The 27,368-nt window shown below is 35.8% G+C and overlaps 1 protein-coding gene across 1 annotated transcript in view; it reads right to left on the bottom strand.

The window, feature by feature from the left end:
• Positions 1-27,368, bottom strand: part of JAG2 (jagged canonical Notch ligand 2) — a 76,948-nt gene that overhangs the window by 7,763 nt on the left and 41,817 nt on the right. Inside the window, exons 10-21 of the mRNA XM_081346733.1 lie at positions 26,936-27,109; positions 23,759-23,909; positions 22,789-22,953; positions 21,631-21,744; positions 20,714-20,827; positions 20,008-20,121; positions 14,731-14,847; positions 12,772-12,799; positions 10,018-10,103; positions 3,820-3,933; positions 3,541-3,656; positions 2,512-2,760 (exon numbers count right to left, since the gene is read on the bottom strand). Coding sequence (XP_081202859.1) covers positions 2,512-2,760; positions 3,541-3,656; positions 3,820-3,933; positions 10,018-10,103; positions 12,772-12,799; positions 14,731-14,847; positions 20,008-20,121; positions 20,714-20,827; positions 21,631-21,744; positions 22,789-22,953; positions 23,759-23,909; positions 26,936-27,109 — 1,542 coding nt within the window. The remainder of the gene's footprint in view (positions 1-2,511; positions 2,761-3,540; positions 3,657-3,819; positions 3,934-10,017; positions 10,104-12,771; positions 12,800-14,730; positions 14,848-20,007; positions 20,122-20,713; positions 20,828-21,630; positions 21,745-22,788; positions 22,954-23,758; positions 23,910-26,935; positions 27,110-27,368) is intronic.

The following is a 27,368-nucleotide window of genomic DNA, read 5'->3' as shown; positions in this document are numbered from 1 at the left end:
TATCTATACTGAAGTCCAATGGAGTGATGATAATAAGAGTACTGAAAGCATCTGGGTTAAGATAAAAGGGCAAGCAAAAGAAAAAAAGATTTCTTACTAGGATTTGGCTATAGACCACCAAACCACTCAAATTTGTAAATGAAAATTTAATGGAACAGGTAACTGAAGCCTCAAAAAAACCATGAAGTAGTTATGATGGGATTGTTAGTATTCTTGATTGTGAACAGAAATTTGGTTTAATATCCTACTATAGCAGTCTCAAAGCTTCAGCTTGGAAAAACAGGAATGAGTTTACGAAGGCAAGGCAGAAAGTGAACTTAAGCTAGCAAGAGAAGCAAGAAGGGTTTATTCATATCATCAAGAAGACAAAAAGAAGTGGTGGGCTCACTGTTTACTCCGGATGGAGAAGTCTTAAGAGAATGCAGAGGAACCTAACTCTTGTTTTGCTTTTTGTCTTTATATCTAAAGGAAATGGTGATTTAAATATCATAGACTGGGAACACACTCAACAGAGAAAAATGCAAGTCAGTAAGGATATTATAAAGGAACTTCTAATCAATTTAAATGAGGGGCAAGATGTCCTTCAGCAGAGGAAAATATTAAGTATCAGGGAGAAAAATGTAGAACATGCATAAGATGAGGGATTTGAAAACACTTCCAATGGAAAAAAAAACACGTGGGTATGTATCGGCAGCAAGCCAACTGCAAGTAATGGAATTCTAGGCTGCATTAGGAGAAATACTATATTAAAGATACATAAATATCTCATTATCTTCTATTCTACATTGGTGAGATCAAATCCAGAGTACTATGTACGTTCAAGGTACTGCATTTCCAGTATACTAATGGATCAGTACACGTTCAGAGGATGGTGATAGACATATCATATACTCTATAAGGGCAAATTGAAGACATTTAGGATGTTGCATTTAGAGAAGATTGTGGGAAGACATCATGTTTAGGTACATTAAAAATGGCATAGGAAGATGGTCAGGAAGTCATTTCCATTATCAGAATCAGAAATAATGCATAAAGTTGTAGTTAACGAGATTTTGCTTAAATATAAGAAAAAACTTTGCAACAATAAAATATGTACAAAAAAAGTGGATCTATGGAGATTATGAATTCTTCATCTATGGAGATTCTTAAAAAGAGGCCGACAGCCATCTTTCCTGGATGTATTAACTGATTTTCTTGTACATTTGTTCATTGAAATTATCATCATGGTTTCTTCAAATTATGACATTGAAAGCATGTTGATGTAATGGATCAAAATCAGTATACATGAAAAATGCCAGAATTCTCATTTATATTATTTTCCTCACTTAAGGATTCCAATTCTTCAACAAAGAAAATATTTTCAAGAAATGCAGAGAAAGAAATGTACCTGTCATAAGAGTTCTGCCGTCTATTCTCTTGAGTATCACAACAAATTCATCTAAGAAGTATTCAATTATTAAGAAACCATTTATCAACTGCCGGTTGAGCTCCGGATGGCACCGGATCTCCGCTCCTTCCGGCGCGGGTTAAAGACCCATTTATTCGAACAAGCTGGCCTGGCCTGATGGGGAGTCAACTTAGGGTTTTAATATTTGTATATTTTTTACTGTTTTATCTTGGGCAATAATTTAATTCTTTTTTAACTTTTGTACCTTTGTATTTTTATTATATGCCCTGTTCACCGCCCTGAGTCCTTCGGGAGAAGGGCGGTATAAAAATTTAATTAAAATAAATAAATAAAATAAATCTATAAAGCAATTTCACCCAAAATGTACTAATTGACTGTGGTGGGAATGGATGGGAAAATGTGAACAGAATAAATTGTGTGATAAGGATTGGATCCAAAATCTTTGTAAAATTGGGCCTGCTTCCAAATTGTTGCATTTCCTTTCCAACTGATACAGATGGAAGGGTAGCACAAGGAAGGTACACCAGCTGACCAAATAGAACCCATCCTGCCAAAAAGCTCATTCCACAAAAGGCCAAATAATAGGCAAATTTTGAAAAAGATGGTCATTGAAAAATAAGGTCATTCCCAAGAGAGTCTGGGGAATTTTGAAGTCCTAAATATATTCCAGGAAGAATATATAATTTCCCCAATACTTGTAGCAGAAGCGAACTTGGAACTGATTATATATTGTTCACTATTTTCCCACACATCTACCTAATTTTTATACCAAAAACTGATGGGAATTTTAAATAAGACACATGGAATCCTTCACAATTAGAAAAAATGATTTTGTACAAGAGAGCTGATCTTTATTAACATTCCACATAATCAGGCAGGAGTATTTTCCTAAGAAAAAGATCAATACACAATACCAACAGACTTCAAAATAAAATAAAACTTTCTCTCTCATTGCCTCCAAAGCAGAGGACTGCAAACAGAAATGATGAAAGTGCTACAGACCAGTTAATAACAATTAGAATTATGCTAGCAATGTGATCAATTCCAAAACAAAATGCTGTGTAAAACACTAGCAAAATCTAAATAAAACTTAAATGTCTTACCTGGGGTACTTTATCTCTGTTAAAAATTAGAGTAATTCTTGCACAGCTATTGTCCAAGTGGCCTGAATTGGGGAAGCACTTGATGTTACCAGGTAGAGATTCTGATTCACTGCATTCTCCCCAGCTAGAGCAAGGTGGTTGGAAACATTTGATGTATGAATTTTCTTGGCATTCTTGGCCTTTAGGACATTGATAACTAGAATGGTCCCCAAGTTTGGTAAGCAAACAAGATTTCCTTCCACACCATACCTAGAATTTAATACAGACCTATTGATTTCAATGGATTGTAAAAGGAAACACTAAAGGAGATTGTAAAATTAATTCCTATCAGTGTCTATTCATGTCATTCAAGCATATTTTTCTAGGGTTATACTCATAACAACTCTTTCTTGTTCCTTATCTACATGTAGTCCTCAGTTAATAATGGTAATTGGAATTGAAATGGTGCACAGGTGGGCTAGTGAGTGGTGAGTCCAACACAGTTGGGTAGCTGCTGGTGGGCAGGGGAGGGGAAGGTGCATGAGTGGTTGGTGAAGTATGATAAGGATGCTGCTGGGCAAGTGAAGATATGTGTGTGGCTGATGAAGTCCAGGGTGAGTGTGGCGGGGCTGGCTGTTGCTGGGCAGGGGAGGATGTATGGCGGTCAGTGTGGCATGAGCATAGCAAGGCTGTTGTTGGGCAAGGGAGAGTGTGTAGGTGGATGGCGAGGCAGGGCTGGAGGGGGCTGCTGCTAGATGAGGGAGAGTGCGAACGACTTGCCAGTCACGCAACAAGGATATAGCTTACTTTTTCCTAAACATTGTTGCTGGTGGCATAATATGATTTAGAGGCTTGCACTGTGCCCAATAGCCATGAATTTAAGATATTAATTTTAAAGTATTATTTCATCAGCCCTAGCCAGTAGACTAATTTCTGGGCACTGTAAGAGTTCTTACTAAAACATTCAGAAGAAGGTTGCCATAAAGAAATATAATTAATAAATTCATTTCACATTGTTTAAAGTGGGAGAAGAATTCCAGGAAAATTTACCTTGGTACAATCAATGTGGCCATCCAGACAATGGCAACTGTTGCATTCTTGATCCCATTTACTCCTGTGAGGAAAGGACTTTCCTTTAAACCAGCAAGATTTTCCAGAGCCTATAACTAAGGAGAAAGAAGGGAAGGAAAGGCAACAATTTGAGAATGGGAAATTTAACCTTGGAAGAAAATGCCAAGTTCAATTTGCAGATAAAGCCTGACAATCATGATTTGCAAGATGTTAACTTCAATATCTATTTTCTTATTTTAGTTTACAGCTTCAAATTACCTTCTTGGCATCTTGTTCCAGCTCGGCCAGCAGGACAAATACACCTGTAACCATTTATTTCATCAATGCAAGTAGCACCATATGCACAAGGAGAGGATTGGCATTCATCAATATCTAAAGGAAAGGAAAATTCAAGGGATTTAGAAAAAAACAAGTGCTCAATGCATGAATTGCTATTGCTATTAGCAATTTTTACTAGAATTTATTCAGATATTGTATTAGTAGCTTTCTTCAAACTTATGGCTTTGAGATCCACTGAATTAGATTGAGTCAGCATGACCATTAGTTGTAGTGTTTGAAGATGATGGGTGCCATAATCTATTATACCTACAGGTCTGATGCTAGGAAACCTTTATTTTTTAAAATATCTCTTTATATCCCCCCCCCCGTTTATCCTCTTTAGCCATTATAAACTTTCTCAGGTAAATTACAGCAAGCATCCATTTTCTTTGAGACTATGTTACTAAGGCAGAAAATTTGGAAGTTGGTTTTACTTAGTTAACCACATCCTTCACATGGAAGTCAACTATTTGTAAGTGTTACAAAGTAGACAAAATACAACCTCTGTAAGAAAATCAGTAGGGTTCCAATTATGGCAAAGAATGAATCTCTGCGAATCCTAACCTGCTTTCTTTTGAAACCAGTGCTTTTAGGTTAAAAAAAAGAGAATTAAAGTGAGCGTGAGAGATAAAACAGTATTTACCTATCAGTAACTTTCAGAAATCTGTACATACGCTATTTCAAAATTTGAATATATTGTTAGAATGCTGTGTACCAACACACATGGTTTCTAAGTATAAATTTTATAACATCTCTCATTTTTTATTCAGCTCCTCTCGCCTAGGCATTTTTTAACATCAAATTGTCATACATTTTTTCTAATCTTAATTAATTTCAAACTCTTGAAAAATTTCTCTAATTCCCTATTCTGTTTTGAATGCATTATCACTACTCATGCTTGCTGTGCTTTTAAAGTTAACTGGTCTTAATTATTTCTAAATAATGGAATATATAAATTTATAAATTATCAGAATTGTCTCGAGTGAGCAATATTTACTCAGACTTGGGACTTAAAAGGCTAATTAAGAAAAGTCAGAATTATTTCAGCTGTAAAGAAAGTTCAGAGACTTTTTGTTCAAACACAAATAAAAACAGGTTGTCAGTAATTCTTACATAAAGCAGTAATATTGCTGAGTATTCCAAAAAAAGCGCATTCTGTTCAAGATGTAATCTCTCTTTAGATGGAATCATATTTTAACTATAGTCATAGTGTTAAAATAGATATAGATATAGAATACATATATACATAGAACCCTGACTTGCTTGTTTTCTTGCAGACGTTTCACTACCCTAACTAGGTAACATAATCAGTGCTGGTAAGGAATGCTGTTTGCAGTTTATATTCTGGTGTCTTGCCTGTCTGTGTGGGTGGGGGTGGTCTTAGGGATTCTTTGATTGGGCTGCTTACTAATGGCGCTTTGGCAGTTTCTTGATTGGGGTATTGCTTACTTGACTGTTGGACTGAAATTGACCTTAGAGTTAACTATACTGATTTGAGTACTGATTACTGGTGGAGAGGTGCTGGAGTCTTTTTTCTCTTTGGGGTTGGTTGTTTGTCTCTTTTGCATAGTCTATAGATTTATTAATGTCTATGTGTCTATTGATGGCTGATTTGTCAGAGTGCCAAGCTTCTAGAAATTCCCTGGAACTTTTGGATTTGGCCTGGTCTAGGATTGTCACATTTTCCCAATTGAAACTATGGTTTAATCTGTCTGTATGTTGTGAAATTAAAGAATTTTTGTAACGCCTTTTGACTGCGTTGGTGTTCATGGATGCATTCTGCCAGTCTTCTGGCATACATAGAACCCTGTCTGGATCCATTTGGAATTAAGATTTTTATCTGTGCCTTTTAGCAGAGTTAGCAAGCCTTGGTCTGAGGTATCTCCTAATGCAGTTTACCATTTTTGCCTCATAGAGTCTAGAATGGATGAGACTAAAAATCTTAGAACTTAAGTTTTGTCTGATTTGGGGAAAAACAAGTATCTTAACCTTAGAAAGCTTAAGTTTAAAACAAAAACATGTTTGCTGGGGATAGATTAAGAGGCAACCTCCCCAGTCTAAAAAAAGAAAGGAGCCCAAAATTATTAGCCCTGTCCACTCCAATTTATTATGTTACCGGCCACATCCATGTTACTCCCTAACATGGTAGGAGGAAACACGACTTTCAGGCAAATAATTGTTCTTCATCTCTAAGATATTCTGCCCACTGTTTCCCTTCAGTTCTGAAACAATGGATTTTAAAGTAAAATAGAAGTGATACCAACTGAAGTAGGATGGATAATTTGTAGACATAAATGATAAAAGAACCCATTATTTCTAAGCAACTATTCTTTATAATGGTGTCTCTGATTCAGTTATTACTTCAAAGAGAGCAAAAGAATCTATGATAGATACTTGAACTGCTCTACTAAAATAAGTATTCTGATAAGTTCACAAATCAGGTTAATGAGGGGTGAGTGATATTTGCCAGATGTAGTCTTCTGAACCCTATCAAGAACATCTTCAACCTTTAGATTAAATAGATTAAACTGCCACTGCAGTTTCCATATACATTTGAACCATTCAGGCAAAACAAAAAGCACTCAAAATCTTCATTACCTCTAATTCAAAATGTCAAGCAGTTTCAAATTGTTGTACTTCATCCCCAAATACTTCTGCATTTAATACATTTGCTAGGTTTTTTTATATATTTCAGAAAATGAATAAAAAATAACACTACTTTCAAAGAGGTAATTCTTGGCCATAAAAAAATTGGTAGCTCCAATTCTAAGCAAAAAGGCTCAAAAAGAAGAGGCTTCTTCTTGCCTGTGCGATCCACACTTTCTGTCTTCCTAATACAAAAGAGCTGAATTTTGTTTTTAACATTAAGAAGTCTCCATGATGACAAAATGGGGAGAAAGGTGCTTAAGAGGAAGAGCCAACCATCCTCTTGAATCCCAGAGGTTCTACTTCTTTTGGAAATGGGTATCATGGATGCAAATGTGGATTCTGTATCTTTGTGCATAAGTATGATGTAACTTTGAATCTAATGGAACATGGGCTGGCCAAGATGCCACCATCAAGTCATCTAGAACTTCTTAGAACTCAAGAATGGATGATTTTCCTTAGGTGTGGGAAATTCAAATAACTTGAATATGTTTTGGAGAGAAGCATGGTGCCCAAGCCAAATGATAATAAATCCTAAACACTGAAGATCAATTTATTATGCTGATAAGAGGTTAAGGTAATAGAAAGATCTAATAAGAACTGGCTGAACAAGTGAAAGCATAGGAGTAGAAGGGGAAACAGCTGGTTAGCTGCTTTTATCCAGGCATAAAAGAACAGGTTGAAAAAAGATGCAAGTGGGACCATACCAAGCATTATCCTTTTCATAGTTTGTGTTGGTTGTGCTGTGTGGGTTGAGTAATCAGGAATCATCATAGTTCACAAACTAAAGCCCTCCAAAACATCTTAAGTAAATCAAAAGACTCAGTACCCCAAGAAGTAAAAGAAGAGTCATCTACAACATACAATATAAGGAATGTAAGAGCTACAATGTAAGAAAAACAGGCAGAAGACTAGCAGAGCATACCCATAAATACCAACTAGCAGAGACACAATGAAAACATGCTTGATTTCTTAACACATTAACAGACTTTACTGTAGTTTCAAGTGGGAAACCACTAGGGAAATCCTGAAAGCAAGGCACTCAGACAAATCAGCCATCAACTGGCACAAAGAGATAAACAACATTTCCACACCATTCAAAAAATATCCAGGAGTTTATCATTTTTGATCTTGGATGAGGATGGAGTACTTCAGACAGACCTGGTGCATAATTTGGGGGTCCTCTTGTATTTGCAGCTCCCACTCAAAGAGCAGGTGGCTAGGAGGGCTTTTTCTGAACTTCATGTTGTGTGCCAGTTATGCCCTTTCCTGGACAGACACACTATCCACTTGATCACTCATGCCCTGGTCATCTCCCATTTGGACTACTGCAATGTTTTCTATATGGGGCTATCCGTCAAAAATATCCAGAAGCTTCAGCTGGTGCAGAGTGCACAAGATATAATGGGTGCCCGAAAAAGAGCACATGTAACATCTCTGCTCTGTGAACTGCATTGGGCACCAAGTTGCTAGTTATTATCTATAAAACCTACAGAATGGTTTCTGCCATCACATCAGTCCATCCCACCTGATCAGGCAGGGAAAGTATGTTGCAAACCCTGTCAAAGAATTTCAACTGAGGTGGTCTAAGAAGACTGCCATTGCCCTGCCCTATGAAACTTTGTCCCCACAGAGATAAGGTTGGCCCAGACTCCCCTGGTCTTCTGCAAAGGGGTTAAAACATGGATTTGCTACCTTGAGTGGGGATCACAAAGGAGTATACAGTTGTGGAGTTTGTTGGTGCCATTAAGAGCTCTCCCTTTGCCTTACTAATTTTAACAGGGTGTAACTATTCTTACCTTCTTGAACATTTTTATAACTTTTATTTTTTTAACTATTTTAATTCTAACATTTTGTTTTGTATATGTTTTATATTTTGATGTCTTATTGTACACTGCCCCAACCCCTCTTTGAGGGAGATGGGCAGTTCAGAAATGTAAAATATAAATAAGTAAAATAAAAAAACATAAAATTAAAACAAAAAGACCACATACTTCCTCACCATCAACACTCAGATAAACATGGGTTAACCCCTGGATTAACAACTAGACAAACAATCAAGCAGTAAACAATACCCTAATCAAGAAACAAGAAATTCAGACTAACAATCAAGCGTAAACAAAAAGAAACTGCCAGGGAGAAATCAATACTTCCATCGATGTTGACAAGGAAAGCTACTGTATTAAAAAAGAAAAAAAAACACTCCCTTCTAGCACTGAAAATATTACCTAGTCAGTTAATCCCAAAGCTGCTGTTCAAAAGGCAACTAGACTTTTTTTCCTTGAAAAAGTTTTGCTGCCCATCCAAGAAGCTTCTTCAGTTCTTGGATCAGAAGGGAAATGTTTTCAAGGAAAAATCAAGAACAGCACCTTTGGGACAACCATGACCTGGATGACTGAGAATCTCCATAAATACCTAGTCAGATAATGAAATGTTCACAACAGAACACCAATGACTCCACAGTTCAAACCTGAGCTACATATTCTCTCTTCTGTTGTTAATATAGCATCAAGAAATGAGATGAAAATGATAAAGTGCTAATAGTTGTATTTGAGGTAAAATAATGTAGCAATTTAAAGTAAAAAAATCATGATTGGTGTGATACCAAGAGATCAGGCTTCTCAAGACCTTAGTAAGGCCATAAACAAGTTTTCAGAATGGAAGCTATCTAGAGAAAAGCACTTTGACTGAGAGAATAAAAGATGATGAGTAGGTGAGATGCTATGGACATATGTGTTAGGGTTTTCCAGGGTGAGTGTTCTAAACATAAGAGAGACAAAGTGTGTTTATTCAGTGGAGAGAATCTATCCCTGCACTCCTTGTATTTGAAATAAGGCAGCATTCAAAGCCCACAGTCCCAAAACAGGGGAGAAACATTTAAAGAGCTGTGCATCCCAATATAAACACAGAAATGACAGCTGAGAGAAAATTGTAATTAGTAAAAATAAAAAATAAAACTACAAATAACAAATGGAACTGACCATCATTATGGAAGTTGAAAAATAATTTAAAAGAAATATAATTTAAATAAAGGACAGGACAAGTTCCTACCATCTTAGTTCTGGAATATTCTGGATGGTCTTTGCAAAGGGTTCATAACACATGTATAAATCATAAACATCATAATGAAGAAACATATAGATAAATCTGCAGTAATAATAAACAAACATACTACAGGATATTCTTGAGTTGAATATATATTAAAGGTCTTGGCTGAATATGTTAGTATCATACATTTGTTTAGAAATAGCAGATAATTTAAATACAATTTAAACCACATTTAATTTATGAAATGTTATTTATAACAGAATTCTATCCAATAACAAAAAGAGCACTATTCTTTGTAAGATAAATATCCGCATCAATGAATAATTCAGTTAGTTTCTGCATTATTTGAGATACAGCTGACTAAAACGTAATGCATGGGTAAAGGTAAGACATGACATGACAACAGCGTGATTTTTTCACTCCTTTTCCTATATAGATACTTACTAATTCTGCAGTCAGGACCAGCAAATCCAGGTGCACATTCACAGCGAAACCAATTCACACCATCAACACAGATGCCTCCATTATAACTGTAAAAATGATAAATCTATCATCGCAATGAAGGCTGTCAACAGTTTTTCAAGCTGAGAGAACATTAGTTTTTGTATAAAATAATGTGCTGAAATTCAAATTTATTTCTATCCATAGTCACTGTATTATTAGTCAACATTGCAAAATTCAAGTAGTGTAGTTAATTTATAATGAATCCCTTTTTAATAAAATATTTGTATTGTCTTAATTTGTTAATTTAAGTTTAGTTAATTAAATGTTCAGTCACACTGAGCAAAGGTCTTACTTTTATTAACAGAAGCAGCATGTAAAGAATTGTTAATAATGGGTTTAAACTCCCAAAATTCTATTAAAGCAGAGGAAAAAATAGGTAACTACATTGTATTTTAAAGGTAAAGGTTCCCCCGCACATGCGTGCTAGTCGTTTCCGACTCTAGGGGCCGGTGCTCATCTCAGTTTCAAAGCCGAAGAGCCAGCGCTTGTCTGAGAACATCTCCGTGGTCATGTGGCCGGCATGACTAGACGCCAAAGGCGCACAGAATGCTGTTACCTTCCCACCGTAGTGGTCCCTTTTACATTGTATTTATAGGAATATAAAGCAGATTTTTTATTATTTCAAAAATAAAATACATTTTAGTAATGTGACTATATAATTCAATAGTAACTAATCCAATCACATGGTTTAGATTTTACTTCAAACAAGGATATGAAGTTTTAGAAATTTATGACTTAAGAAACAGGACATTTTGAATGCAATTATATTAAGTTGCACAATTTCATAAATTCTGTAACCTCAAGGAAGTGGGAAAGCTATGAGAAAGCCCTTTAAAACTGTTCATTTTGTGGTTGCTAAGAGTTGACAATAACTGAATAGCACATAATCAAGAGTATTGACCCATGAAGGGACACAGGGGAACTCTAATAATGAAGATGAAAGTAGGAAGTATTTTTTCAAAAATCTGGAAAACTACTGCATGTAAAACTATCTACATAAAGCTGGAAGAAAATGTTCAATTGCATATTTAAACATTTAATGCTGGTACACAAAACCAGAAAGTTCAAAGGGAAATTTGTAAAGAGGCAAGCTAATACTGAGGTAGAACTATGATGAGTACATTACTATACACACACACACACACACACACACACACACACACAGAGAGACACATATATATATGTTTATTATATATATATGTTTAAGTTCACATGCTTGCACTTATCTCTCTTCAAAACCAATATTGTATAAAAGGTATAAATAAAGCGCTTCATGCTTTAAAAGTTAACGAGTCAAGATTCATAATCTTTTGACATTATTTGCAGCAAAGGTGCTTACTCTACTCTTTTACACTGTTTGAAATACATAAGTTTGTTTTTTAATTGTAGAAAATTTGGGCATGAAAAATCTTGCTTGCTTCCTCTTCAAGTATGAGCATGCTACCACTTCACTAAGTTATACAAATATAACCTGTAGCTTCAAATAGGGAAAACAAAATTAATTTAGGTGAATATAGATCCTTTCTGGACTCAAAATCAATGGTTATATCAAAATGGATATTTGAATTTTTGGAACAATTTAGATTAACCTCCCTAACTTGATTACTTCCAATTACATTAAATTACAATTCCCTGACAACATTAACAATGTATTCTGGAAGATGCATTCAACACATCTGAAAATATAAGCATCTGAGTGAGGGTAATATTCCATTAGTTTTTCACAGATACAGGTAGTTTGCAACTTATTACTGGTCATTTAACTATTTTCCAATAGCTACTTATGCTTTTGAAGTTATGACACCCTCCCCATGGTCATATGATCGCATTTTGGGCACTTGGCAACTGGCCCACCTTTATGGCCATTTTCAGTAGCCTAGTGTCACAGCTGGTTTTTTGCTGGTTTCCAGTGTTTACTGCTGATTTCTGCCAAAAAATGTCCATTGGGGAAAACTGAAAAGCTTAAGATTCATTTAATGTCTACAAAAAACTGGATCTAGTCACGTTATGCCTCGACTTACAACTACAACGACTTACAAACATTAATTCCGGGCTCAATTATGGTCATACGTTGAGGACTATGTGTATTATTAAAATCTGCATTGGTATTATATCAATATTTATCACTACTAAGATTGTTTTCTTTAATTTATAGCCTGTTGTGGATAGGTACACAAAGTAGCTAATAAAACTAAAAAGTAAAAAATTGCAAAGTTAGAAATATAGCTTAAAATAATAATAATCAAATAAATATTAAAATAATCTGATAAATAAAATCTGGCATGCATAGTGCCTTAATGATTTCATATTCAACAAGAAAGGGTAAGTGACTGGAGAAAGAAGGGAAGGCAAGCCCAGGTTTCAAGGGATCGCATTCCTGAGCTAGGAAAAAAGTTACTTTTTTCCCCACTTCCTCTCTTATTCTAAACAGGGACATCAAACAACTAGATCCAAATAATTCTGTTTTAAATGGGATTATTCAAGTAAATTTTCTTTTGAGCTAATTTGCTTCCACAAAAATTTTGCAGCTAAGAAACAGATTTCTTAGGCGTAGAGTAGAGTAAGTATAGGAAAGTTCATTTGGTAAGCCCAGCACAATTGCTTAAGATGGATGTGAAGATTTTGAATCAATATCATTTATTTTTATTGCTGTATTAGAATATTTTGAAAAAAGAATTATTATTGAGTACTCACCATGGATGTGGATTGCAATCATTAATATCTAAAAACAGAAAAGTAAAGTAATTATTCATCTGAAGTATATAAAGAATATTAAATGTAGACCATATCTGAGCAATTCCGTCTAATTTTATGCATAGAAAGTTTCTGTATAGTATGTACAAAAACTTTCCCCCAACAACATACAATAGTAATGGCAATTCTATTCCTATATCCCAATTTGTTTTTATATGTAGTCACAGAAGTATCAATTCTAAAGCTCCAAGAAAGTGTTCTGGTGAAATAACACTACTGCATTGTTAAATGTGTAAACAGGAAACTCCTTTTCATATTGAAATATCAAATTGGATGATGCGAGTTAAAACCTTTTGTCTGCTAGATTTATATTCCAATTTTTCTTGGGGAGCTCTAAGTGGGTTCTCTCTTCATCACAAGAAGTGAAGTTTGTTGGCTTGAGAATTTGTTACTGACCCAAAGATAGTTTCATAGTTAAAGAGGGGCTTGAGCCTGGGTCTGCTCTGTTTCAGTTCAATATATGAGCTCATGTAAAACACATTTCTTCCCAAACCTCATTCTTGCCTCTAGTTGGACTTGTTTTCAGTATCAGAATTTAAGAAAAAAAATAGTTTTAGAAGTTAAAAAAAAAGTGAGGTCATAAAATTTTTAATCTTATTAATAAATAATGATTTTGACCTTAAAAGTAGATTTTCCAGCCCTACTTTATAGATACAGCACATGCAAAAGTTTTACAAGAAATCCAACTTTGTTTTTGATCTTAGAACGCTGGCCACAAAGATATTGAGATGACCTCTAGAGGTTTTAAAGCAGTTCTTCCACAACTGGGGTTCTCCAAATGCTCCCTTTGCTTATGAGCCCCTTCCCAGTATGTCTAATTAAGATAGTAGGTAGAAAAGATGAGGTATAACAAAATGAGAAGCATTTTGGGGAAACATATCTATGTGTACACCAGACTATTCACACCATTAATGTAGGGATATTCTTTGTGTTGCTTTCCAATAAATAACTTTACTTTTGCACCAATTAGCATAACAAAATGCTATGCCACAATGAAGAACCACAGTATAATGCAATTCATAAAGAAGCCAACCTTCTCTTACCTACCATTTAAAACTGAATAATGCTACAATCATCACTGTTCATATTTTATGGCACAAAAACATAATAAAATAGAGATTATTAAAATAATTTAAATGCAAAATTAGAAGATTTAGACCAGATGTAAAATTTTAAGCAAGTTTTGTCATGAGTCAAAAACTGAATCTCAACCACACCTAAGAAACTCAGTACTGTGTATCAGAATGCTAATACTCAAATACAATATTCAACTAAGCTATTTTGATAAAATGTAAAATAATTACTAATCTGAAGTATATTAACAGTATTAAATGTTCACCATATCTGAGCAATTCCATCTAATTTTTTTGCATATACAAAGTACTTTGTATCAGAATGCTAATAAAATGTTGTTGTTAGCTGTGAAGTCGTGTCCGACCCATTGCGACCCTATGGACAATGTTCTTCCAGGCCTTCCTGTCCTCTACCATCTGCTGGAGTCCATTTAAGCTTACGCCTACTGCTTCAGTGACTCCATCCAGCCACCTCATTCTCTGTCGTCCCCTTCTTCTCTTGCCCTCAATCTTTCCCAGCATTAGGCTCTTCTCCAGTGAGTCCTTCCTTCTCATTAGGTGGCCAAAGTATTTGAGTTTTAGCTTCAGGATCTGGCCTTCTAAAGAGCAGTCAGGGTTGATCTCCTCTAGGACTGACCGGTTTGATAGCCGCTAATAAAATACTCAAATATAATATTCAACTAAGCTGTTTTGATAAAATGTTTAATGCAATATGTAAAAAACTTTTAGTACAAAAGTCCACTCTTAAGTATCCATCACAATAAATTATCTGGGTATGCTACAGGACTAAGAACATTATATTAAAACAAACAATAATTATACTTACTCTGGGTACATGTGCGTCCTTCCCAACCTTCTTTACAAATGCAAGAAAAAGAATCTCCACTGCCAACACAAGTTCCACCATTCAAACAAGGATTAGGAATACAGCTGCTGTTCTTTGCTATAATTGAATTTTTAAAAAAGGGGGTTTTTTTGACCATAGGAACTTTCATTGATATTAACTAACAGGCCAAAAATAAAAATCCACATTGTTACAATTATTTTAATTTAGACCATGAAGTAGATTAGCACAATACTTGAAATAATTAGCAAATAACCCAACTTCTATATCAGATGCTAAACCAAGCCTCTATCAAAAATTATTAATATTTTGGACTTCCGGTGGCTCCGCGGCGACGGAGACAGCCTTCCCGGGCTGCCCGCGGCTCAGCTGTTGTTTTTTTCGCCCGAAACAGCGCCGATCAGCTGTTCGGGCGAATTTGAAGCCCCCTCTTCGGGAGAAGAGGAGGGGGCGAGCTCCCAGGTAGGGGTAGAGTTCTCCAGGGCCGCCTGAGCTTATGGCTTGGGCGGCTGAAGGATTGAACTCCCCCGTAGCCTGGGCTGCTCCCAGCTGGCCGGCGCCTCTGCTCCTGATTTTTGGAGCAGAGCCAGGCCTCTGCGACCACCCCTGCCTGAAGGAATGACTATGGATTAAAGGAGCAGGCAGAGCGATACAAGAGGAAAAGGTGATATTTTACTCTCCAGCTTGATGGCCTTTTTTGGATTATAAATCTGAAGTGAAAGTGCGTCGCATTTGGTAAAAGATGGCGGCTAAACCACCCCCTAAAACTCTTCGGAGTGCTGGAACTTCTCCTGTGCAACAATCATTACTGCAGGCGCTGCATCCTCCTGATGTATTGACATCAAAGGACTTACAAGATGCTCTTGAAAAACACGCTCAGGTAATTTTGGAATCAATTAATGCTAGATTTGTACAGATGGAGGAGAAATTGGAGAAATTGGAGGAGAGAATGGAGGAGAGGATGGAACAGAAGTTCAGAGTGATGAAGGCAGACATCTTGTCTTCAGTGTGTAAGGTGGCTCGCTGTGTGGAAGAATTGGAGGAAAAGCTAGAAGATCTGACTCAAAAGAATGCTATATTAGAAGCAAAAGTATTGGAGAATGAAGATAAAGTGGAAAAGGAACTGAGTCTTGCTCAATATTACCAGATGCAGTTTGCCATTAGAGTTAGAGGCTTAAAGGAGAATACCAAGGAAGATCTAAAGCAGCTGGTTTCTGAGGCTTTTGAAGAAGTGTTGAAACAGCCAGCATCTGAAATAAAAGGAGGCATGGATAAAGTGTTTCGTGTGAATTCATGGATTGCTAGACAGAGAAAGTTGCCTAGAGATGTGGTGGTATATTTTGCAAAAAGGGAAACTAGAGATGAAGTTATACGAGCTGCTTATGATACTAAAGTTGTGATTGCTAATCAAGAAGTTTTGGTCTTAAAAGAAATTCCTCCAAAGATTTTAAGGAGAAGGAAGGATTTTACATTCCTTGTGCAAGAGCTCAAGCAACGAGATATAAGGTTTAGATGGGAGATCCCAGCTGGGTTGATGGTGACGCACGAAGGTAAAAGGTACCGTCTGGTTACTGTGATGCAAGCGCGTGATTTCTAGAATAATGTTTTAAATGCAACGCCATTAACATCTCTGGAAGCTGAAAAGGTATCTGGAGAAGGAGTGCATCAAGAGGTCGAAGGTGGTCAGATAGAAGACAACGGTGTTGGAAGAGATCAAGATACAACTTCGTCGGATGATTCAATAGAACAGAGGGTGACGCGTGCTGCTGCAAAACGAGCTAAGAAGAGAAAATAGCAGGATTTGCAGAAGTCTATGGAATTTCTACGACGTATTCATAGTCAAGTATGGGAGGTGGGAAAAGATTTGGGTGTAGACGCAATATATTTTTTACATGTGGTGGTTTTGTGGAAAGGGTGAGGTTTTTTTGGATTAAAGTTTGGTGGAATATATAGAAGATTTCCAAATGGAGGTTAAAGTTTTGTTCGCAATTTTTTTATTGTTTGGAATAATTATAGATGTGCTGGAAGAGGAACGGCCGATTACAGAAGACTGGACTTTAAAGTTTTCTGATTTGGTTGAGGTGGCGAAGATCTTGGTTAATTTGAAAGATTATTTGTAAGAACGTTATATCATGTAATGGACAAAAAGGGATGGAGTCTATTTAGGACAAGTATAGGTTGAGAAGTATTATATAGTATTTGAATAATTCCTTTTTCCTTTTTTTTCTGTTCTTTTTTTTCTCTTTCTATTTTGGGGTTCTTTTTCCTGTTTTTAATGTATATTTAATATTATTAAGGTTTGTCTTATTCTATATAAGCTAGAAAGTGTTTTTTTTTATTTTAGTTTTTTATATATATTTAATATTGCCAAGGTTTGGTTCATCCTATATAAGCTAGAGAGTGATGGATTTTAGAATTTATAGTTGTTAGTACATGGTTGCTTATGTTTGCCTTTCTTTTCTTTTTTTCTTTCTCTTTTTATATATATACCTTGTATTCAGCTCTGGGAAGTCGGGGGGGGAGGGGGGGGGAGGAGGGAGGGAGGGGGGGAGGTAGGGGGGGAGGAGGGAGGGGGAAGGGGGGTTTTTTAAAGGAAAATTGTATTTTAAAACTTTTCAATAAAAAAAAAATTATTAATATTTTGTTTAACAGCAATCATTAAACCAGTCAGACAGTCTTTTGAATGGGAGTCCAGAGTCTGATCAATGTCTTTGTTAATACCATATATGGGATTTTTGATAGATTTCAGTTTTTCAGTCTTATAAAGCAATCTCCCAGCACATTATCCAAAACTATCAATCCTCCAAGTGTGACTTCTAGGAGTTCTTGGAAGTCAAATAAATATTCTAAAATTTCTTAGTTTTAATGGATATAACCCTCATAAACCAAAGCTCTTTGGATCTTCAATCATTTTTAAGAACACAGACAGGTCCTGAGACCAAAATATTTCAGAACCAGTATTCTAAACTATTCAAAATATTTAATTTTGCCATGTTGATCAGCTAGTAACCTGACCATTATTTCTGCCTATCTACAGTGCATTCAGAAAGTATTCAAACCCCTTTCACTTTTGTCACATTGCAGCCTGATTCTACACTTGCTGAAATTCATTTTTCCCTCATTAATCTACACTTAGTGACAACAGAAATTTAGAAATGTCTGTAAATTTATTAAAAAGAAAAGACTGAACTATCACATTGGCATCAGTAGTCAGACCCTTCACTCAGTACTTTGTTGAAGCACTTTTGGGCAGCAATTACAGCCTTGAATCTTGTTCTTCACAGCAAGAGAGTCCTTCATGTGCTTTTTTGCAAACTCCAAGTGGGCTTTCATGTGTTTTGCACTAAGGAGAGCCTTCCATCTAGCCACTCTTCCATAAAGCCCAGATCACTAAAGGGCTACAGTGATGGTTGTCCTTCTGGACCTCTGTCCTATCTCCACACAGGATCTTTGGAGCTGAATCAGAATGACCATTGGGTTCTTGAGCACCTCTCTTACTAAGGGCCTTCTCCACCAATTGCTCAGTTTGACCAGGCAACTAGCTCTTGGAAGAATCCTGGTTGTGCCAAATTTCTTCAATTTGAGAATTATGGAGGCCAGTGCTCAGTGCAGCAGAAATTTTATTGTAGCCTTCCCTAGATCTGTGCCTTGCAATAATCCTGTCACTGAACTCTGCAAGCAGTTTCCTTGACATCATGGCTTTTGCTCTGCTCTGCATGCATTGTCAGCTGTGAGGCCGTCTATTGAGATACATGTGCCTTTCCAAACCATTTCCAATCAATTTAATTTACCACAGGTCGACTCAATCAAGGTGTAGAAACATGTCAGCAACGATTAAGAGAATTGGGAAGCTCCTGAGCTAAATTTCATGTATTGTTGCAAAGGGTCTGAACTCTTATGCCAATGTGATATTTCAGTTTTTTCTTTTTAATAAATTTACAGACATTTGTAAAATTTTGTTTTCACTCTGTCATTATGGGGTGCTGAGTGTAGTTTAATGAGAAAAAAATGAATTTCAACAACTCAAGATCACGCCTTGGTAAGGCCACACATGGAATACTGCATCCAGTTTTGGTTACCACAACATAAAAAAGATGTTGAGAGTACAGAGAAGAGCAACAAAGTTAATTAGGGTACTGGAGGCTAAAACATATAAGGAATGGTTGCTGGAATTGGGTATGTCTAATTTAATGAAGAGAAGGATGAGGGGTGACATGATAGCAATGTTCCAATATCTCAGAGATTGCCACAAAGAGTCAAGCTATTCTCCAAAGCACCTGAAGGCAAGACAAGAAGCAATGGATGGAAACTAACCAAAGAAAAAAGCAACATAGAACTAAGGAGAAATTTCCTGACAGAATAATTAATCAGTGGAACAACCTGCCTCCAGAAGCTGTGAATGTTTCTACACTGGAAGTTTTTAAGAAGAGACTGGACAGCCATTTGTCTGAAATGGTATAGGGTTTTCTGCCTGAGCAGGGGATTGGACTAGATGACCTCCAAGGTCCCTACCATCATCATCATCATCACCATCATTATTAACTGTAGAATCAGGCTGCAGCATAACAAAATTTACAAAAGTGAAGGGGGTCTGAATACTTTCTGAATGCATTGTATATTGAGGTAACTTTGTTCACATTGTCATATTTCAACAGGGCTCCTAAGGTGTTATTGTGTTGCATTTGTTGTTTAAAAATTGTTAGATCCTTTCTTTCTTTCTTTCTTTCTTTCTTTCTTTCTTTCTTTCTTTCTTTCTTTCTTTCTTTCTTTCCCTTTCTTGCTATTTATTATTTGGCGCCCATTCAATCTGGGAGGATTACAGCATAAATATAATAAAAACTTCAATTATAAGATAGCAAAGCAGATAAAATAAAATCATTAAAACAACATGGAACCGGATTTTTATACATTTTCTGCCTCAAAATAGTGAGAAATGATACCTTTCATTTGAAATAATGATAATTAAAAGAGCTTTAGAGCCATAAAAAAGGATTGGTATCCTTAGCACTGATTATTCAATTCTACCTTAATGGAAGATAACCATCTCAATTCCCTCTTTCTTTTTTCCCCTCCACACCCTTCATTTTTATGCCAAAGCAGCAGTCCTCAAATATAATCAACACTAGTACACTGTTCTACATAATAAAAGACTTTTTCTAGATCACAGAATGAAGAATGAAGAAACAGACTACTTATATTAGCTTCTCAACCAAGTCATTCTCTCGATTTAAAGACAATATAAGTAGATTAAGCACTTACCAATATTGCAAGCGCTTCCTTTCCATTCTGGAGGACAAGAACATCGAAAAGTGTCACCATCATCGTAACATGTTCCTCCATTTGTACAAGTATTTGCATCACACTGGTACTTACCTAAAATATCATAAAAGCACATTAAAGCAGCCTATCAAATATACTATAAATTCATTGCTATAGAAGGTAGGGATATATTCTTTGTTACATGGGATTATGTACATTATTAGACCCTGAATTCAACTTACTTTCTATTTCAGGTGTGCAGTGCTTCACATTCAAAGACAAGAACACCTCTCTTCTTGGGATAATGCTGCAAGCTATGTAGGGCAGCTGCCTAATCCCAGGAAAACACGGAGCTGTTTTAAGAAGCTGCAGAGGTGTGCTATTCAAGTGCTCCTACCTCACATGAAGCATCATTTTGCATTTACCTAATGTGAAGTGCTATTTTGCTGCATTGCCCTTTCTAAATAAAATTATATGTGAAAATAATTTCAAATGGCATTATTTTATGAACATTAATTTTATATGGGGACTAGACAGAAGCTATAATTTATAACTTGATATTTTATTATACTCTTCCCTATATCCAGATCATTTCATTTGTTAGACTTAATTGTAGATTACCTTTTTCATCGCATTTTTTTTTGCAATTCTTAAGTTTTCTTTTCAGCTTTTGAATATTTTAAGCAGTAAACCACAACATACTTACTTGAATGGCATGTTTTTCCCTTCCAGCCATTTTTGCATGCACAATAGAAATCATTCTCTAAATCAATGCACTGGCCTCCGTTGTGACATGGATTTGGTGAGCAGTCATTAACATCTGTAAAATTCATAAAGAATTGAACAAAAAATGTCTGTGAAAAGAAGAATCTTCATAAATAACAATCCATTAAGCCATACATAATCTAGACTCATTAATCTGTATTTAAATACTACAGATCCTTGGATAACTTTGAGTAAATTAATGTGGGTCACAACTTAATCTGTATGATGCAAATCCAAATTCTGTTAATTAAATTGCAATGAACAACAACTGCTGGGTTTGTACAGTATGTTAAAACCAAACTGAAATACTTTATTACTTAGCTCGGTAGAGAATCAGTGTAAAGTTATTAGATGAGAGCTAAAGAGGACAATCCAAAATTCAAGTATTTCTTAACATGAGATTTTAAAATATCAAAATCTGTCTGATTGGTTTTAAAGATAATATTGACTGTCTCAGATTAGCTAGAAATTCTTGTCAACTTTGTTTCTTTTTATTTTGGTTGACTTTTATTGATCTTTAATAAATGTTTTAAAGCATGTTTGATATCATTATTAAGATATATAATCATATATCTATTATAATACTATAATAGAGGAATGATCTTTCTTATTAAAAGTGCACATTCTTATCTAATTTTTATAGTCTTTAAATCCTTCTTTGTATTTCTTCCCTCAGTTCTATTCTGTATCTTTAAAAATAAACTAAGCTAGTTATCACATATCTTGACATGTGGTTGAGAATTAAGAATACAAACCTAAATTTCTTTTTAAGTATCATAAATAAAATCCCTAAGAACTGCAAGTGATAAAAAGATTTCAATGTCTACCTTAAATATATTAATATTTAGCTGTACTCACTAATGTCACACAATTTTCCTTCCCAGCCATTCCGACAGAAGCATCTGAAATCACTAATTTCATCTATGCAAGTTCCACCATTCTTGCAGGGTTTTTCAAGACAATCATCAATATCTAAAATATAATAATACAAAATTATTATCTGTTTGTTCTATGGTGACTGTTTGGAAGAAACACAAACACCTTAAATAAAATTCTTCAATAATCATTCAAAATTAGTAGGTATAAAATAAATATGAAATTAATGTGAGGAACAAAATGTTCCATTTGTTTCAAATAATATTGTACCTCAAAGATCCTTTCTAAATTAATCTGGTGCTTATTCGAGCCCAATGTGGTGAGTTTTGCTTTTCTACTCCAATGAAATAAGTCTGTGATGACTTCTTTTGTTCAAAAAGCTACCATGTAACAATTGTTTAGTTAAACATGTAAAATCTAGCTACATTTAAGATGTTATCTGAATGGGCTCTTGCTTTATGAAGTCTTTATTACTTTGTGGGGTTTTCCATAATCTGAAAAATGTTAGCTTGTTGCAGAACAAGAATCACATTTATAAATGCTATTTATCACTCTTAAAAGTTTTACTACAAAACTTAATTTTTATCAAATGTGGCGAAGTGTAAAATGGCAGGTTGTGGGCCAGGAAACCAGATACCAGGCTGCTCTGTTTCTGATTTTCTCTCTGAGCTCTCTTCACTCAGCTGTGATGTTATCATTGCTGCTGTAAAGCTAGGACAAGCTGGAAATTCTTGCCAAAAATCAACCAATATTCAACATACATTTCACTACAAAGTGCTTTTTTTGGACAAAACATTGGTATCACTGAGAAAGAGCAAGTGAGCTCTTGTAAATTTGCCAAACAACAACAATCTAGTTATTATACAGTGGATCTTTAAACAGCTCACCAATGAAAAACTATCATTTAGTATTTGTACAACACAGAAGCTGTTTGTGCAAAGCCACCTGCCCATCTCCCTATTGAGAGCAAATGGCTAGTATTCATAGAAATAGTCATTCACGATCGAAGTCTTCAACTAACTTAGACCTCTAAATCCTATTATGTGCTTATGGAATCACTTTAAACTGTTAAGAAACAATGTTTTATAAAGTAAGGCCAAGTACATTGTGTTTTAATACTGTATTTTTTCTTTTACATACTTTCATGACAATATGCTCCAGTAAAGCCCTTTTCACAGGCACAAGTAAAATTTCCTCCTGGTTGACTGATGCAGTGTCCATGAGGTCCACATACACTGGATGAGATCAAACGAATGCCATTCTGAGTAGCATTTGTGAAAACTTCTATTGTACAGCTGTCTATTACTAGGAATAAGAGAAAATTATGCATATAAGCTACTCTCTAGGATAGAAAGCCACCATAAAGCTGTGGTTTCTTAATTCTGGCACAAAATTTTTCATTTAGGCTTCATGTTTAAGTTGCAAAATTTAGCAAAAAACAATTTAAAAAGTCACTTTATGACACATCCTTGCATGGATTAGGGAGCAGATACATTCTAAATATTACTTGCTAGTACTTAGTATATGACATACAATGCTCTTATAAAATAGTAATTGGCTAATCATTATCATTATGAAGGAACTTTAATATGTATTAGAACTTTTCCCTCTGTACGATCTTTTACATCTGCTCTAAATAGTTCCCAGTTCTCTGAATCAGATTTGGAGAGACAAAAAGTGGCTACAGAAATACACGAGAATGTGATCCTCTACTAATGTCTGTTTCACTGGCACTCAAAACAGAATTCAATCTGGGAAGCAAGGTTGATAATGCAAACAAGGTTAAGAACAAATTAAACAGATTGTCTCATTTTATCTAAGAAAAAATGACTAACAGATCCTCTATGGATAAGTAAAATAATTCATGTTCATCTCCATATATTTATTTTCTGTGGAAGGACTGAGGTTTGTTAGTTCCCTTTCTTACTCTATTGATTTTATTTTTTTAAGAAAATCAAATTTACATGCATTTAAGTTTGCCCATATTGTTAACATCTGTAATACTAATTAAGAAAAATCAGTGAACATGATTTTTTCCTTAAAGAATTCTATTATTGTAAGATTTCTGGCATTTGGATACATGGTCAAAATTTCACAGGACAGATAGTACCTTTACAAGAGTTATTTTTACAATGATCCTTGAGGTGAGAGCAGTTCTTTCCATCATAATCATCAGAGCAAGCACAGTAATAGTCTTCTCTCAGATCATAACACTGAGCTCCATTTTGGCAAGGGTTAGGCTTACAGAGATCTATATCGATCTGCAAAAGATTTAAACTGCAGTTAGTTTTGTAACAATATTCCACAAGATAGTTACTCTATTTTTTCAGATCAGTTGTAGACTTAAAAGAAAATGGTTTTCTACAGAGAGAAGTAATATGTCACTAAAATTAAATTCTAATTTATATCAAGTGATAATTCAACCTCTAGATGAATATTCTGACATTTGGCGCTCAAAGTGACTTAAATGGGGGTCTTACTTCATTGAATTGGCACAATAAACGTGGGTTAACTTTGGCAGAGTGCGAGTGAGTGATTCAAAATCTTGGAACAAATGTTAATGGATAAAGGCGGTGTTCAACCTGGATTTTTCCAATCCTAGTCCAGTTTATTAATCATTAAAGCATGCTGGTTGAAAGCATTACTCTTAAGAATTTCAGTTCAATAGATGGATTTTATTAATCTATTTCTCTACCATACAATCTCTAATAAACCTGTCTTTTTCTATGCATCAAATGAAGCCTAAATTCCAAACAATAGATGGATAGACCCTAATTCTTACCTGAAAAGCTTCCTATAGAATTTCAGTTAAGATGCATCTCACACTTAAGATGTATTTGGTAATGGGGCTGATATAATAACAATAACAATAACAATAACAATAACAATAATAATAATAATAATAATGATGATGATGTAAGGGACCTTGGAGGCCCTCTAGTCCAACCCCCTGCTCAGGCAGGAAACCTTATACCAGGCGAACCTTTTAGAGACAAGGTGCCCAAACTGCAACCCAAAACCAATTTATCGCCGGGTGTTGAGTGGGCATGGCTACAGTGGTCATGGCAGATTGAGTGGGCGTGGCCAGGGTGGGCAAGGCCACCTTGATGTTGCTCGTGGGGAGGGATGCCTGTGGGGGCCGGACAGGGTTGGAGGAGATCCAGGGGGTCTCTGGCAAGTGGGGCAGTGGGCACGAGGCTCATCCTGCAGGGTGAGGTGAGGCAAGACAGGGTGAGGGTTAGGGTTAGGCGGCTGTTGCTTTCCCCCCAGGATAGAATGCCCCGCCGCTGTTTCACCAGTGGTGAAGGTGGAGTTTGGGAGGCAACGGCAGGGCATAGCCCAGCTGTGGCCCAACAGCAGCAAAGCTTGTCCTCCCCACTCAAGCGGCCACCAGTGGCTCCATCCGAGTTGAAGAAAGCGGAGGCGCAGCAGCAGGATTGCTCTCAATAAGGCGGGCACAGAGCGAGCAGCACACCTGGCTCTTGTTTGAGAGCAATCCCGCTGCTGTGCCTCTGCTTTCAACTGGGACGGAGCCAAGGTACCCAAGCTGTGCACCGGCTGCCTCCCCCTCCCCCCTGTGCCTCGGACCGGTGCCTACAGCAGCTTGCTCAGGGAAATTATTACTTATAGCTTGTTGTAATTTAATTGCATTATGGGTATATTTAAAGCATCTTGAAGGCGATTTGCTACTATCATGATAAAGGTGGCAAATTTTAAAAATTCTAACTACAAAACGTATTGAACTTATTGAATTCTAAGGAACCATAGTCTTAATATAGTTCTTTCTGTCAACTACAAGTGTTTAAAAGAAGCATCTACTGTATTTGCATTAAGCTTTTCCACAAGTTTCACCTAATAATGAAACATGTAAAAACACAACAAAACCATATTACAGCATTAAAACAGTTAAATACCCAGCTAATGGAGATAGGTTTTTTTCCATTAAAAGATCTGGGAACTGGGATCAAGCTTAGCTGTATGGGACAACATCTTCTAATATGAGATTGATGTTTAGGCATACCTGAAAAAACTGTTCTCTTAAAATGAAGGTGCCCCCTTCTACAGATCTTAATGAGTCAAGCATTATTTTAGTACTAAAGCTACAAATGAGCCAAAAACAACTAATAAAGAGGAAATAATCTAGCATCATTTCTCATTTATGTTCTAATACACAGAAAAAGTTATTTCAATAAAAGCACACTCAATTCCTCAACAAAAAGGAAATGAATCTAGAGCAGTTGTTTGCTCCTAAATCACACATTGTGATTATAGCAGCATAGCCATATTAGAATGCCTGTACACTATCCAGTTGCTCATAAGATAATACACAATACCTTCTATACCTAACAAATAGTATAGGATTTTTTCACCCAAAAATTCCTTGGTCTGCTATTTGCAAATGTATTAATTCAAACAGATTGACTGGCGGAATGATATTAGATCTCCAGATTTTTGCATGAAACAATTCCTTTGCAAGACAAGAGACTGGCCTTAACAATTCATTAGTGTTCAAATTTGAAGCAGATTATGATTTCCTCCTTGCAATAGAAATTAGATGTAGAGTACTAATCAATACTTCCAATAAATAATTCTATTCCTAAATGGACTGGAGTGAAATGCAATAACCCTCCATTTACAAACCTACCCATTGAACATTAGGTTTAGAATTTGATTTATAGTCTGTAACAGTGATGGTGGAAAGTAAAGAAAGGGAAGGAAGGAAGGAAGGAAGGAAGGAAGGAAGGAAGGAAGGAAGGAAGGAAGGAAGTGAAGGAAGAGAAAGAAAGGAAGGAAGGAAAGAAAGAAAACACACTGTTGTATATTCAAAAAATGCTACTACTTTAAAAAAATAGTGCTCACAAGAAGGAAAGATTGAGAGCATCCCGAAGTGTCCTTTCAAGTACTTCCTTTCCTCAAAAGGCTTATAACAATAATTAATTTCTACTGCAATAGCTGACATATGCTATGAAGCAAAATCACTTAACTGGGATCTAGAAGAATTTGGGGGAAATGAAAGGACGGCTTTCTGTTGTAAGAAAAAAAAAGGAAAAAAATGAAAAAGGAGAAAGTAAATGAAAAAGAAGAAAAAGAGTGTTGGTGAGCTCTTAATGGGCTCTTTCTTTTACGTGTCCCACTATGCTTAGATGGCAGTACTATTTTGCACCAAATTTGCTTGTTCCTGTGGGGCAGTAAATGAACTGTTGCATTCATCCACAACAACAAACACTCAAGCTGCTCTAGAATTCAGCCTATTCAAGCATTCTAACAAGTCTAAAATATCCTTCACCTCACAGTATTCTCCTGAGAAGCCATGAGGGCAAAGACAATGGAATCCATTGACGAGGTTAGTACAATGACCTGCATTCTGACATGGGTTGCTCGTGCAGTCATCAAGTGTTTTTTCACAGTTCTTGCCTATGAAAGCAGGAGGGCATGTGCAATGATAGCCATTCACTTCATCCTGCATGGAAAAATTGGAAAAAAAATTATTATCATTTCCAGAAGATACTACCGTATATTTTTTTTAATGAATAAAGATTACAACTTAAAAGACATTCCAGATAGTTTCTAAAAAGAATGACTGGGCCAATGGTTCCTCTAGGCTGATTCTCCTTTAACTTTAAATTGAGGCCCATGGATTAAAATACTGGAATGTCTACTTGACTGTTGACTACTTCTGCCTTAAATTTTTAAAAACAAAGCTGATGAAGCACATGTGT

Source organism: Vipera berus (genome assembly GCF_964194415.1).
Source record: "Vipera berus genome assembly, chromosome: 1".
Classification (NCBI taxonomy): Eukaryota; Metazoa; Chordata; class Lepidosauria; order Squamata; family Viperidae; genus Vipera; species Vipera berus.
The sequence above is the reverse complement of the archived record's forward strand: the minus strand, read 5'-3'. Positions and strand labels throughout refer to the sequence as shown.